The sequence below is a fragment of the Magallana gigas genome, chromosome 2, assembly GCF_963853765.1.
Source record: "Magallana gigas chromosome 2, xbMagGiga1.1, whole genome shotgun sequence".
In the NCBI taxonomy this organism is placed as follows: Eukaryota; Metazoa; Mollusca; class Bivalvia; order Ostreida; family Ostreidae; genus Magallana; species Magallana gigas.
In genome coordinates, this window is record NC_088854.1 from 37601698 (window position 1) to 37617557 (window position 15860).

General features: G+C 31.3%; 2 protein-coding genes across 3 annotated transcripts; one reads left to right on the forward strand and one right to left on the reverse strand.

Moving 5' to 3' along the window:
- Positions 1-5148: 5148 nt before the first annotated feature.
- Positions 5149-14531, reverse strand: LOC105341660 (ubiquitin carboxyl-terminal hydrolase 2). Of its 2 annotated transcripts, none has more exons than XM_011448292.4 (14): positions 14379-14531; positions 13431-13637; positions 12605-13208; positions 9979-10038; positions 9579-9705; positions 9181-9292; positions 8757-8870; positions 8403-8467; positions 8120-8220; positions 7867-7944; positions 7664-7742; positions 6888-6986; positions 6652-6778; positions 5149-6381 (listed from the first exon to the last, which is right to left on the reverse strand). In XM_011448292.4, exons 2-14 carry the CDS (start codon positions 13586-13588, stop codon positions 6294-6296), a joined length of 1812 nt encoding a protein of 603 aa, XP_011446594.3. In that variant the 5' UTR covers positions 13589-13637; positions 14379-14531; the 3' UTR covers positions 5149-6293. The 2 variants fall into 2 exon arrangements, with proteins under 2 accessions (XP_011446594.3, XP_011446595.3); XM_011448293.4 differs by lacking the exon at positions 14379-14531 and adding an exon at positions 14179-14301.
- A 161-nt stretch (positions 14532-14692) lies between these two features.
- On the forward strand, positions 14693-15439 carry LOC105341661 (CST complex subunit TEN1). Its single transcript, XM_011448295.4, has 2 exons — positions 14693-14775; positions 15151-15439. The coding sequence occupies exons 1-2, from the start codon at positions 14693-14695 to the stop codon at positions 15437-15439; spliced, it is 372 nt and encodes a 123-aa protein (XP_011446597.2).
- The last annotated feature ends 421 nt before the right edge of the window (positions 15440-15860 follow it).

Below are 15860 nucleotides of genomic sequence, written 5' to 3' on the forward strand. Positions count from 1 at the left end.
TTTAATTTTTTTTTATTTGTATTCTTTGTTTAAAGACAACAGGCCATATTCAATAAAAAGAAATATTGAGTAAAATTTGACAAAAGTTAAATCTGCCATGTAACCAAAATTGATTTAAATACTTTAACAAATTAAAAAATATGAATTCCTTTTTTCTTATTGATAGTTTTAAAAGGTAAACCATTTTTTCCTTATTACTTTATCTATGAAAATAACAATAATCGATGCTAATCTTTTGAAATTCTGGGAAACAATTTATATTCAGGTAAGATATTAATATAATGTTATGACTACAGTGATTTTTATTTATTGTTTAAAAAATAAAATAAAAAATTGTCATAGCTTTGGATTTTTTAGGTAAGGTGTTTATCAGAGCACATTTTTCCAAAATGGACCCTAAAAAGACTACATTTTGATTTTTTCTGATACTTTTTTGAAATTATCATTCAGTTTCAAGTTACCAGCTTAATAATATACTAATAGTGATTAATATGAAAACGATAATTCAGATTAAATTACATATACATGCATATTGCATAATTTAAATTAAATAGGGCTTTTGTTCATAAAATAGATGTTTTAAAATTCTGTTAATTGTATTCAACATGTTGTACATACAGTTATCTCTACTATGTAAATCCACAACTGTGTCCCTGGATTGATGCTGTTACAAAGATTTATTCATGACTTGAATATTCTTCATCATACTGATTAGTGATTGTCATTGTTCATGTCTACAAGCACGCATTTTGATTCTAAAGGTTCAAATAAATGTTTTAAAGTTGAGAATTTGTGTTTTGTGTTTGGATATTAATATTTTCAGTGTTTGCTCCGTTTCCTTTTGGAGGGATGGGATGCTTAGGTAAATTTTATAATGTACATGTATGGGTGATTGAGTTTCTGTGAAAGATTTGTCAGATTTAGATTTTAAAATGCCGCTTCCAAATCAAAAAAGAATATTCACTTTTTTTTGTTGAAAATCAAGATGTTACACATTTTCATGAATTAAATATTGCTATGATGCTATCATTAATTATTTACATAATGAATTGGTAGTTCGGTGATGAATGGAGATAAATCCCCTGCTCTGTGCATACTTCTTGTGGGATTTGTTTTGGATAAATACATATTGGCATTGTTGTCCAAACCGTTGCATCACTTGACAAGGATGAAATATGATCAGACCTAGGGCATTTATCATTGTGGTTCTATTTGATTTTATGCAAATTCTGTTGTTTTTTTTTCTTCTTCCAATCAGGGAATTGAGATTTGAGAACAATTTAAATAGAAACTCTTAAGGTATAGTTTGCTACTATTTATATTACGGTGCTTGACAATGCTAACAATTGTTTGAACATGAATAAAATATTGGTTGGCAGTCGGGATATTAAAAAAAGAAACAACAGTGAATTAACATCATCATTATCTACAGATTTCAATTTATTGATTGAGTTACAATGAAATATAGTGGATTTCATATGTATACCCAGTATGCCATTACTGAATTCTTCAGGGAAATTTTTCATCCCTGTTTTGTGACCAGTTATGCAGAACCTAGCTAGCTCAGACGATTTGTATTATCGGTTTTTATGATCAGCCACCTATTGTCCCAACCATCTGGATAATTACAGACCAGATCTGATGCTTTTATCTTATTTTGGCTGCAAATTAATACTTGGGAGCAAAAATGCAAGTTTGTTATGGGTCATTATGAAGTGCTCTGTTAGTAGATTATTTTTGTTTGAAATTCCATGATAATATTTTTGAAGATGGTGTAAATGTGTGTACCGGTACATGTATGTATGTTACTAAATGCATATTAAACCAAATACATTTTGTAGTACCAGTATGCCATATACCGCAATATATAATATAGCTATAATATAGTTATTTAAGGATTCAATGTGCAAGTCACATAGCAATTTAAGGTTTTTTTTCATGACTTGCACATTGAATATGAATACTGAATAAATTCAAAATGATACATACATAAAAATCTAAAGCCCAACAAAATTAATTCTAATTAAGGTTCTCCGATCCTCAGCCTTAAAAGTAATTTTTTTCATGAATATAGGTAACTACAGATTACAAAGCTCACCAAGACGAGGCAACATCTTTATAAGATCACCTTTATATTATATAAAAATCTTGGTTAATAGTCTTGAATACTCATCGATACTGTTTTGACATAATAACGTATATCATATGTTAAAAAATTGTTTGATTTAAGCATTGAATGCTTATTTTTGGATGTGGTTAGTCTTATGACACACTAAGCAGTACAGTCAAATTGAATACCGCGGGTTTGCGAGGTTTGATAATTTGTCTGCACTGCTTGGTGTGTCATAGGACCAACGACATCCAAAAAACAGTATTCATTTCTTATATTTATATTGATGTCTATTTGTAAGAAAATATTGTGTATTGCCGCTATAAAACCATTATTTGTGCTCTTATTCAGGGATAAGAAACATACATGGAACAGCCATATTTTAAAACATGTTATTTAGTTAGCTTCCGCAACAAAAAATATAGTGCGAGAAACTTCGTGGAGAAAAATATCTTTTATAAAGAAGTAGAAATATATTATTTGATTGTTTTTAAAAAATTTCAAAATTTATAAATATATGTATACAATATCGTACCATAATTTACAATACTATACATAACAATATCATGACACAATATCATATTATATCAAAAAATTTGATACAATATTTTATGGTATCAAATAATTTTTTTACAATATAATATACAATATAATATTGTATCATATAAAACAATAGTGTATCATATCATACAATACTTTATCAAAGGAATCATGTTAGCCTATATCATTTAATTAACAACAAACACAACCATCAAGCGAGTTTGAGTAAAGTGGGAGTCCTTTTTCAGCATCCTTGATAATAAAGATCAGGCTCTGCATCTGAGGCTACCTCTGTGATTCATTTATATTATAGTTAATTCAGTTATGAAAGCTATTATGTATAAAACATGTGACCTGTTCCAAAATCCTAGACCTCATCCAGCATCAAAAACTTATGGCTTATTTTCAGCATTCAAGCATGTCAAGTGCATACGTATCATTAGACACACCATCCTTTCAAGTTTGGTGAAGTAAGGACCAGTAATAAGATATTATTATCAGATCTAGAGGGCACCTGCTCCAAAAACTTTAACCTGCTTCAACCTTGGTGAGGATTGGAGATCGTTAAAATGTGGGCAAATTCATTTCTAAATCCATGTTCAATATACCATTGAACAAAATATTAAACACGGTATTAAAATATGACTTGCATGTGTGGGTGAGTTATGATTAAAAATTAATAGTGCATCCTAGAGTTCATGCAAGCATAACACCACTGAAAAACATCCATAGATACATATTTTGAATTCCTCCACTTGAGGAGGAGCTTCCATAATAAACCATGGACAATGTCAACAACAGCTGATGAATAATAAATTCAAGTAATGTAAGTTTATATAAAGATTCAGGTATGTATTAATAATAATATTCTATAAGATAAGCTGATATATAGCTTAATGTTTAATTGTGTGCCCAAGTTGCGTATTTATCATAATTATAATTAGTTCCAATTAAAATAAGTCAGCATTTAGGGGATACATTAGGGCACCATTACTCTAGCCTGTGACCTGTATAGGATAAGGAGGTGGATCGAACAGATCGACCACTTGCTATTAATTATGGACTTGCTTCTATGATATTAATATTTTTGAAATATCAAAAGTTAATAGGGCCAGAATACAATTGGCATACATGTATATGTTTCAATAATTCGTTAAAAATTTACTCAGTAAATAATTGCAAAGTAATGGAGTAATTTTAACTTAATTCATATATTCAGACTTGACAGTACTCTGGTATATGTACTGGTAGTTTAATATAAAATGAAAATAAAAGGAAGGAAAAATAAACATCGAAAACCATTTACATATTTTCATGACTATTTATTGAAGGCAAGTGATTAAAATCTCTCAAACTAAGGACAATGTCTTGCAGTAATATTGAAAACAAAAACAACCTCAAAATGAAAACAAAGGTATCAATTAATACTCACTTACTCTTCATATGTTGAAAATTATCTTATTAAAAAAAGATGTTCAGAATCCACTCTTTCCTAAAATTTTACCAGTGTATTTAAATTTGTAGAAAAGATGCAATAAAGAAAAGATCCAGCAAAATTATCAAGAGTATGTTTACATTTTCACTGCATGCAGTCTTCAGATATCATTTCTATCAAATGCACATTTCATACATACATAGTATGTGAATCATGAGGATCATAATACATTATACATGTAATAACATTTAGCTTGTAAATATTTTGTCAATAATCTAAATATGTATACACATACATGTAAAGGAACTAATTCATAATTTCTAGCTGATACAATTTATTTTGTGCTCAGAGTTAAAATGATAAAACAGGACAAAAACAAAACAAATGGACGGTTTGTGTTGAAATTGAATATCATGAATAAATTAAAACAGCTAGTTGAAAAGTATACAGCAATTTCCAACTCTTAGAGACTTCTTCACTGATTTTATAAAATAATTAAAGCACTGATCCAATAAAAAATTTCATAACAACAACTAAAAGAAACAGTTGTGAAAAAAAGTTCACAAATTTTAATATTAATCTTCATAATTTTATTTTAGAAAATTGTAAAAAAACTAAACAAGTAAACCTATAATTGCCAGCTACATGTATTTAAACTTGATATCACATAAGTTTGTGTGAGGTATTAAAAACTGTACTAAATTGTGTTGAATACATGTATCTTTAAAATACTCTGCTCAATGATAAAACAATTTTTTAAAAAGTTTATTCATGATATAATAAAATATTTAAATAAAATACCTATAGGTCATCTGGTATTTTGGAGGCGCACATGCAGTTGTTTTAATGTAAATATAAAATTTTGACTAAAATGTGTGTACAGTAATAAAAAGAGAAGAGTTGCCCTGGTAATAAAGGAAGCACACTTAACAAGCACATGTACTTATTTACAAATAATCACAATTAGGATACATGTGGACTTACCAATAAAAAAAAGAAAAGAAATGTACATTATTTATCAAAATCCAGTTTAAGCATTGGAAAGCTCCCCACCCCCCCCCCCCCCCCCCCCCACCTCCCCGCCCTTTATACGCATTCTATTTTTATTGACCTCAATTAAAAAAGTTTAACCGTAGTTTATTATCCTTGAGGTTAAAAAAAGGATTGTTACAATTCAAATCTCAAACATAAGTAAAATAAACTTTGACGTTAAAAAAAAAAATCAAATTTATTGGGGATACGATTCCAAACATGATATTTATAAATACATGCAGTCTGCCCATAATTAAGCGAGACCTTGTTCATAATAACAATAAAACTCACATGATGCCTAAAAATCACATATCACAGAATGCTTATTTTTTCTTGACAACTTTCTCAATATCTTTGTGATTCGAACTTCAAGTCTTATAATAAACAGTAATCATTACAAATCGGAAGGCTCTAGCACATTATAACACATTCATTCTTCAACACTAGCAATAAATTAGTTCTACTTTGTACAACTATCATCAAATTGTGTTAAGTTCATATGTTGATATATAATGTACAACAATTCCAACAATAACAAGTAATAAATGAATCATTGAATTTTCATGGGTTTATTCCTTCCATGAACAAACTTTACTCCATGTCAATTTAAGCTGTATGCTTCCTTCAATATTTAACCAGTTGTCACATACTTTGATTTCATTAATTGTAACAGTAAATAACAATATCATGTAATTTATAACAACCACAAAAAATTTAACTCCAAGTACATGTATTTACAACTCCATGAAAATGCATAGAATATAACTTTATTCTACATTTTTACCATAACAATGTAATTTTGCATAATATTTCTCAACTGAAATCCAATCTAAGAAATTGGACTGAAAGTCTGATAAGTCGTGCACATGTTCAATAACATAATATATTATACTGTTTTGACCAATATGATTCTAGGAACAAGTACATGTGTTCACATGTATGTAAACATGCAAATAAGACATTAGTTAAACGAAAATCAGGGAGAGGGAAAATGCTGATGAGGTAAAGTGGGGCAATGTAAACAGGTAAAGAAAGCTCAATTTTTTCTCCCAAAAAATAGTGAATTTTACAGTATTGAATGTGATAAATTCCCAAACCAGAATTTTAATGCTGACACACTTTTCAGTCCTGAACAGTAGAATAATGTTCTGATATCAGTCTTAGAAGCCGCTTTGATCATAGACGAGACGGGTCCATCACTCTCTCATAAAACAAGAGGTAGGCCTCCGAAGAAACTGCTCGACTAGCACTTGTAGGACTGACCCTGCGGAAGAACGAAATTGAATGAAAAAATACTGGGAAAAAAGGAACCTCATGAAAACAATAATGAAGTTTATTATACTTTAAAATAGGTGACCCTTATTTAACAATAAATATAACATACAAAAGCAGATTTAAATAAAACAAAAATTTTATCCATGGATTTTTTGGTTTTAGCAGACTTAAAAAAAAATATCATCTTTCAATTTTGATGGTTGCTTTTGAGTTCCATGAATGGTAACATATGTATAGTATAAAAAAAATAGCAGCATACCTCGTATCATTGAAAACATTCCACTCGCCACTGTAGGGGTGTTTACAGTTGGCCGTATAATGACCAGAGTGGACCCCACCACTGTGATTACTGACTCCATACAAGTTGTACAGCACTCGCTTTCCTCCTGTAAATATGGATAGTATTGAAATATATAAAAATGAGAGAGAGAGAGAGAGAGAGAGAGAGAGAGAGAGAGAGAGAGAGAGAGAGAATAAACATAATGAAGCACAAACCTTTCTCTGATGAGTATTCTGTCATGTCAAGGACTTGTGGAAAATCCACACATGTTGAAACTTTCTGGCTGTATCTGCCTTGACTGAATCTTTTTAAATCTATTTATCATTAAGGACAATCCATCTGGCCATGAAAAGCATCTTTTTTACACACACACATATATGTATACATAATGTAAATATGTGTATGTATTAATAAAGATTTTATCTAAAGATGTGATCTGATTGATACTATACTCTGCCCAAGATATTCTGGATTTACATTTGGCTTAATTACCTGATATTCATAAATACCTCAAGGTTCAAACGATGTTCATTCAAAAGTATGAAAAATTTCCAATATTCGCCCCTGTTAGCTTATCAGTTTTCAATACAATGCTAAAAAATGTGATGTCTACGGAGATTTTGTATTGCAGCAAGCCCGGATGATAATGTTGAAAAATTGCGTGATGCATTCCGAGTGTATTCCGAATGGAGAAAAGATGTAAACATTCCCCATTACAAATCTCTGTAAGGAATCTGTTTTCGTTCCTGTGAATTTTTCCGAGTGAAAGATGATAATGTGTCAATGAAATTATCTTGGAAAATATCCTTTTCAACTATTTCAATTGCACTTTCTTCCCAGGTATGTGTATTTTTATTAAAAATCGTCAAAATGTGCTGCATAAATATCTTGGGACAGGCAATGATATACCAGTAAAACAAATGTACATGTTTTACTTGTATGCACATCATTCTCCAGTAACTGGTTGATATTTTACTTGTATAAAGGATACGTAATACCAATATGGTAGGAAATCGTTGTATGGAAAACATTTTTGTGCATCTCATTCTCTTTTTACATTTTGAACAAGTCTGAAAAACAACAGAAACACTTAATTAACAATTCTACCTACAATACTAATAAACCCACTGAAATTTGTTTGTAGTAGAGCATGTACGTGTGCTAAATTTGAAAAATACAATTTCAATTGCTTACTGGTCTTTCATCTCCATCCAGTACTTCAGCCTTCATAAACGCTGTTAGGCACTGTATGATGCTTACATCATTGCGCATCTATTCAAAGCAACAAAAATAATCAGGAATCATTAAAAATCTCCAACTACTGGTAGCAGATATCAACAAAGTTGTCCAATTGCAAGTGTTTGTAGGGTGTTTTTTGTTTTGTTTTAGAGAACTGGTCATTTAGATGTACCTATAATTTTAAATGATAATCTGCAGCTATACTCACTTTAGGAATCGGCACTGATAAATCCCAAAACGGGTCAAAGGTGACGGAACGATGATCACAATCAAACCTCAATTCACTTTTCAGCTGCCCTACAAATATTTCTGTAAGAGAAAGCACACACACAATAGTAAATATTACTTTTCCCACTGTCCCTTCAATCTTCCCCTTCCCAGATATTAATGAAATAAAATGACTTTAAAACCATGCAAGTTTCAACTTTTTTGTCAGTTTAAAAATTTCTTTTGTTGTGCAAGTCATTGATAAATAGTAGACTGACACTAACCAACAATGTGACTGTTGTCATAGGTGAGATAAACTCTCCAATATTCTTTGGCCTTGTCCTGATCACTGGAAATAAAATGATAAACAATGTAAACTTCTCATAGTACAGTGGTGGTTTGAAAAACAGACTTCATTGTACTACATTTTAAATATTGACATGTACATATGTATCAAAAATAAAAATTATTGATGGACTAAACCCACAGAAATAAATATGCACGTCTTAGTACATACATAATTACTGCTTCAGTATTTTGTAAGTTACGGTAATTCATTAAACATGTTAAACAAAGAGCCTTGATAAGGGTTGTCATGAACATGTTTAAATAACTTCATGAAAAACTAGCATTCATACTTGCTGAAATCCTCATCCTGGATGGTGACAGGCTTAGGTTTACTTGTCACCTTATTCACATCCTCGTGAAGGCCTTCCAACAGATACCGCAGGAACTCCTGAGCGTCCTGCTGGCTGCAATACAGGTCATCAAGGGTCAGATACAATTTTTATTCAAAGCTAAATTATCTAGAAAGTAATTTTTAAAGTAACAAACAGAATTATTCATCACAAGCAGAATTTCACAAATTCCTGAACTCAAAGAGGAAATGTCTGAATTTGGGTCTTTGGAATTTGGTGACACTTGAGAATTGCACTATCAAGGGTCAGATGCGAATTCTTTTTTAGAAGCAAATTCTGATAAATATGCTAATTTCTTTAATTAAAAAAAAATAAATCCAGAAATCTTGATTATTACAAGTAAACATTCACAAAATTTACATACGCATATCCCATAAATCTTGGAGCAAATCTCTGAATTTGGGTCTTGAAGGAATTTGGTGACACTTGAGAATCGCTTCTTTCATTCCACATTGACTTCATCAAGTTGGCATAGGCTAAAACAATTTTAAAACATCAATAGAAAAAATAAACAAAACTTTTAAAAGCTTAAAACTTTTAAAAGATGAAGGTTTGAAGATTGGCCCTTTAAATAGTTTGCAAATACATATATATACAAAATAAAAAATATTCTTACATATTCACACTCTTTTTAAAAATTATTTCTTGGGGCCCAAAACCACATTGATTATCAATTTTAAAAAAGAGTTGTTGTCCTTAATATTTCTAAATCTTTCACCTATTTTTGAAGATAAAGGTAATAGGTGGTTTTTCTAAACATACCTGTGACAAGCTGGCCCTTCATAGAGCTAGTGGTGGTGTTTTTATCAAAAGTGAAGTCATCCCTCAGAAAATACTCCAGCAGAGGTTTGGTGTTGCTAAGGCACTGTAGTACGCTATTCATGAAACACTAGCCAAAGAGACAAAATATTTGTGTATCAGTGCACAGGACATAACACAAATGCAATATACCAGTAATAGCTTGATTCAACACCACTGATTCAAATAGGATAAAAGGTATCAATTTTTTCTTTGTTCTACGAAGAAGTAGCAAAAAGTTATATACTTGAACCAAACATAATTAAATACGGTAAAGTTTTTATTTTACCTTTTAAAAGAATGGCATATCAACATTATGAAATTTTTGATAGATTATAAAGACTCTTTTTGGAATGCGACTTACAGTATTTCCCAGGTTTCTCAGACCAACTTTTCCACCATTCATATGCTGAGACAAGTATCCCTGAAATAAAATTAAATTCATCAAACACATCCTCAAATAAAATGTAAACAGCTTGCACATCCACATATCCATTAAGCACATCCACAAATCCATTAAAAAAACATTTGAATGGGTCAATAATAATTTTTTTTCAATTTTACAGTACATTCCTTCTGATAACATGGATATAAATGTATAAATTTCATGCCACTCAAAAATCATTAAAACTAAATAGCTTATACATATATATATATATACATGTATATATATACAGCCTACTCCGGATATATTGAGATTCAGGGGACAATGCAAATTATTTCAATATATCCGTATTTCAATATAAAGCGAAATTGACTGACGTGAAGCCGCCATTTTTGAAAGTTCAGTCCCAATGTAAGCATAGAAAACCAAACCCGAACAAATTATTTGGTCATCATTTATCTATCACAGTGAACAGACTACATGAAATATTAGTCCTTCAAAGTTTGATTAAACTTATATCCGTAAGTTTTGTAAGTTTCATTTTGTTACTATCTTAAACCTCGTCATAATCTCCGATTGCATTCTTTTACATTTAAGAGAAAAATCACTAGACTCAAACGTTACCTCAATACATCCGTATATGTAAAAACAAAAAATTCAACAGTGAATAAATTTTACTTTTTAAAAGAAGTATAAAAACACACATGATGAGAACTTATCAATTAACACCGTTGTATATCATTAACCAGGCTGTCTGGCATAATTACTGTCACCAACCGTGACGACAGCCGTCTGGGAGTACTTCAATATAACCGTTATGAAAACATCTAATTATCACCTATAGGGACCGATCAGTGGCTTCAATATAAGCAAAATTTCAAAATAGCCGATTTCATTGGTGTGTTCTCCGAACGCCTACTTCTCAATTAAAAATAGTAAGTGGTCAAGGCAATTAAGGGGCCCTCTAAGGGGACACAGGTAGACTTTACCTGTATATACTTTGGAACACAGGTAGACTTTACCTGTATATACTTTGGGACACAATTAGACTTTACCTGTATATACTTTGGTTCACAGGTAGACGACATTGTCTTATTTTTAATTTAAAAGAAATAAAAAGATGCAATAAATAGTGCTAATGGCTTCATGTACCTGACATTATATCAAAAGTACCATATTTTTTTAATAACCTAAATGTTTCGGTGAAATAAAATAATCATTAGATATTATTAAAAAATAATAAAAATTAAATATCTTTCTTCATTTTTACATTTACATCTTAACAAAATAAAAATAAAACATTATATTATAAGGTATAAATTAAAATCAGAGACAACCATGTATTTATGAGTTTGTTATAAAACAATGCTATGTGTCAAAATAAAAATAAAATTGTATATAAAATGATATGCAATTTTAAAACATTATTTTATTGTTTTAAATTATATGAAGTGCTAATAAATTAAATAAATATATTAGAATTGATTCAATATTTTATTTTTATATTTATGCAACAATTTTAATCATATTATAAAGACATTCAAAATTTAACAAAAATGAGAAACTGTTATATTATTTTTCATTCAAGGAAACACAGGTAAAGTTTACCTATGCCCCTTTAGAAGGCCCCATAATTGCCCAGTATAATTCAATAATGATAATTGGGCAGTAGGCGTTCGGAGAATCCGTTAAATCAATGCAAAGAAAATGAGAGGCAAAAACTGGGGATTTATTTCTTTTTCAAAATAAGCGGAATTTCAAAATAAGCGATTTCAATATAAGTGGAGTAAGCTGTAGTATTAAGTGTTTGTTATTTTCCAAAAGATGTTTTTTTTTAATACATTGCCCAATAGAGTTGGAATGAAAATATACAAAATGAAGACATGTCTGTGATATTTTGACTTTTGAGCGGCGAATTTGATGGTCAAATCTTTTAACAAGAAGAGATGTTCTCTCCATGAGTTACAACAGAGCCATAGTAGTACTTTCCATATTGTAATAAGAATACTAAAACATACATAAACATAAAAGCCCTATTTTTTATATTAACAAATACATGTAGTTCTAAGAGTTCACAAACTGCTGATATTTTAAATTTTATTCATTTTTTTTTCTTCTTGTTAAACAGTTCATGGCAAAAATGCTATCAGATCAATTTCTGTTCATAATGCCGAATCACTAGAAAATGTTATTTTAATTACTACTTACATTTTGCAATTTCAAAATTATACTTTTTAAAAATCTGATAGTGGCAGTGGTGTTTAAATGTTTTCACAACAGGTGGTTGTTAAAAGGAAATACAATGTAGCAAGAGTGCAATAGATATGCAAACATACTGATATGAAATTCGCTATTTAACTTTTTTTTCTCATTAAACACAAATCTCTACTTTATATTGGCTCATTGCTGTCAGAGGATTCTATGAGTAGCAATGGGAAATAGCTAGTATACAAGAAGTTTACTATAACAATCTTATACTTCGATGTCACAATAAAAACCGTAAATATCTTGAAATTCAATTTGTATCACACATGTCAAGGAAATATATCAAAAGTCAAAACACTTATTGATATGAAATAACATGGAAATACATTCATGGACTTACATTGGCATTTACGGGGGATATAGAATTCTGCCCTGTTAATGATGGTCTAGAGTCCAGGGGACTGGAATCCTTCCTGGACATGGGTGGTAAGCTGGCATCTCTCTTCCTACTTATTGATGGAGTGTAACTTTCATCAAAAGAGCTGTTATCCTTCAACAATCTACTATTCCTGGAACTTGTTCTTGATGAATTGAATATGTCATCATTGTCTAGTTTTGCTTTGGAGCCTCTTGGAGTATATTCATCATGAGAAGACCTGTAAGATGAAAGCCCATTCGACTCCTCTCTGCTCCTTATTCTCCGCGAATCCGAATCAGTTAATCTAACATCTGACAATGTATCACTTATATTAGAAATACTCGTGGACCTCCGATTTTTCAGACCACTGGAGGGTCTAGAAGAGGTCCCGGAGCCGAGCCCCGTGCCATAGCTTGGGCTGTATGAACTTGTATATGTACTGGCATAATTATTGGTAGCTTTGAGGGGTCCATTGGAATGGAGACCTGAGGTTGAGGTAGTTTTTATTTTGTAGTTTGTGCCATCAATTTTTCTGCCATAGGTGTCTAAAGGCCCTGGGCCATGAGGTAAAGGCCTTGGTGGTTTGCTAAAATGATAGAATTTTACAATGAAAAGTATGCGTGAATGTTATGAGACTCAGTATTAGTCACTATAAACAGGCAAGCAAAAAATATGATGAATGAAATGAATCTTCAATCTTTTAAAATCATAATAATACAGATAAATAAAATTTACAAAATTCCTTTTACACCAAAGTTTTGTTAATATGATTATCCGTAAGCATTTAGTTTTTCAGGCCAGACTATACCTGCTTGGAGTGTAACTCCTAGTTGCACTGTTTTCACGACTTAAACTGGATGCCCGTTGCCTCGTGGAAACTCTGGTTGATGAGGTTCCATAACTTCCCGTGTATCCTGTTTGTCTTGGAACACCTGGCATGTTGTGGCGACTGTAGTAAGTCGTCATGGATATGTTTTATTTTCAAAGCAGAGACCTCACTATTTCATTCTTCAGTCTGTATAACGAAATGACAATATTAGGCCTACTTGAGTTTAATTTAGAAATTGATCTTTTCAACGTTCCCTGTGTAAATATGTTTAGGAATGTAAATCAACAACCTAGGTGTGTACAAAGTAATAGTGCCAAACCAGGAGAAGTCACAAAATATAAACTCCTCCAGGACACTCATTTGTTTTCCCATGCCTGTGGCTATATATGCACGGCTTACACCCATTTTATTACTTTCTGGGAAAGTTGCCAACAATTTCTCATGCACACTCATAATTTAACAATTTAATCCATAGCCTAGAATTAAAGATTCATTTTATATATTTTACATTTCTAAACAATCAAATCGCCTTTTACATAACGGTACAAGTTTCCCCTCTATCACCAAACATTGAATAGGCAGAAAAAAAACCTGATAGTTTTGCACGTTTATAAATAAAATGCTGATCTAAACTATAACAACTGTATTGCTTATGATGGATAGGTAGTATTAAATTAATTGTTATCATCCAAGTAAAAATTTTGCTTTTAATGATAGTATGGAATACCATTGCATATCTACAACTCAAATTGTAATCGGATAGCTCAAATGTCAAATGATCATCCACCATCTTGATTACGCTGAAGCACTATTTTCAGCCGTTGTTATGGGAACTGTGGCTGTTTTTTAGGCATTATTACCTCTTAATCTTAATTAAATTCATCGATGAATATAAGTTTACGATATATTAAGGATGAATGTACCTACCTCATACAAGCAAACAACTTTACATGTATGTCACCTTGCTTTTTATCAGTCTCTCCGCGAATCACAACACAGATGTTATTTGGCAGGAAAAAATAAAACACCAAACCGGTTCCGGATTCAGTTTCCTGTCAAAAATACAATTTAAACATACTTTGGGAAAGTAAAAAAGAAAACCGTATATGTAGATATATTTCACGAAATCTGTTTTCTTTTTTTTCTATTAAAAAAATATTTTTCATGCCGACGGGTTGAATGATAGGAGAAATTTTATGCCCGGCTTTGACAGTTATAATTTTTGGCGGGAAATGTAAACCATGGACTTGCCGAAGTGTGGTAGCGTACAAGAAATTTCCAATGCTCTCTCAACCAACCAAGGAAGTATTAAAGTAACCGGGAGGTATATTATGCTTAAGATAATTTCAATTATTGTAATATCAACATATTTAGGGCTAGAATGATTCTGTAAAATTATCTTCGCAAGCAGGGACGTATATACATGTATATATACGCCCCTGTCGCAATATTCTCTTTTGAGAAGTGGACAGGCATAGCCTACATGGATGTAGGCTATGCCTGTCCACTTCTCAAAAGAGAATACTGTCGCAAGCACAGTTTTTTTTTATCGGCATCGCTTCTCAAAAACCTCTATGTATATCATGCGGGTTGGGGGGGGGGGGGGGCTTTCACCAGAAAACACTAGATTAACTACTTAAAGGTAAACGAATCTCATTAAAATCAAAGACTGGCATGAACTTGGATTTCTAATCTGTAGATTGATTCAACACGACTGTATAAACCGCCAGGCGACCCTTGGTGACCCCCAGACTTCGGCGTCTCTGTGTGTAGACACATCCCTCACAGAACCCCTCGAGGGATCAGTGGGATCTCTATTCCAAGTGATCGGCGAAGTGGAACGAGAGGATGGCGGCGACACGCCCATCGTGCGCGCCAGGATCATGCGCTGTGTGGATGGAATGGATCTACTTATGTATAACCGTGCTTTGAGGAATCAACAGAAGTATTTTCAATCCAGAAATGTGACTCTTGTTAGACATAACTAACCAAACAAAAATTCATTTATAAATCTTAATTTTATTTCACAATTATTTATTTCATCAGTTTTTCTTGCCGACCAACATTTTATATGTCTGTGCACAAGCACCTGACGTTATATATACATGCTTTATATGTAAATGATATTTTTCTCATAAAAAAAATATATATATATATATATATATATATATCCTCTACCTAAAAGACTAATTAGATAAAGGGCATATTTTTTATTATGAGAAAAAATATACATATAACTAAACATTCATTTTATTAGTATTCAAAACAGTGTTGTTGTATTTTTTTTTTACTATGATCAAAATATTTTAAAAGATTAAAATAAGATTATTTCATCTGCTCACGTAAATTCTGAGCGGATGAAAGAGTTGCACGGTGTAAAATTGCAATAACCATCGTGGCTCAGTAATT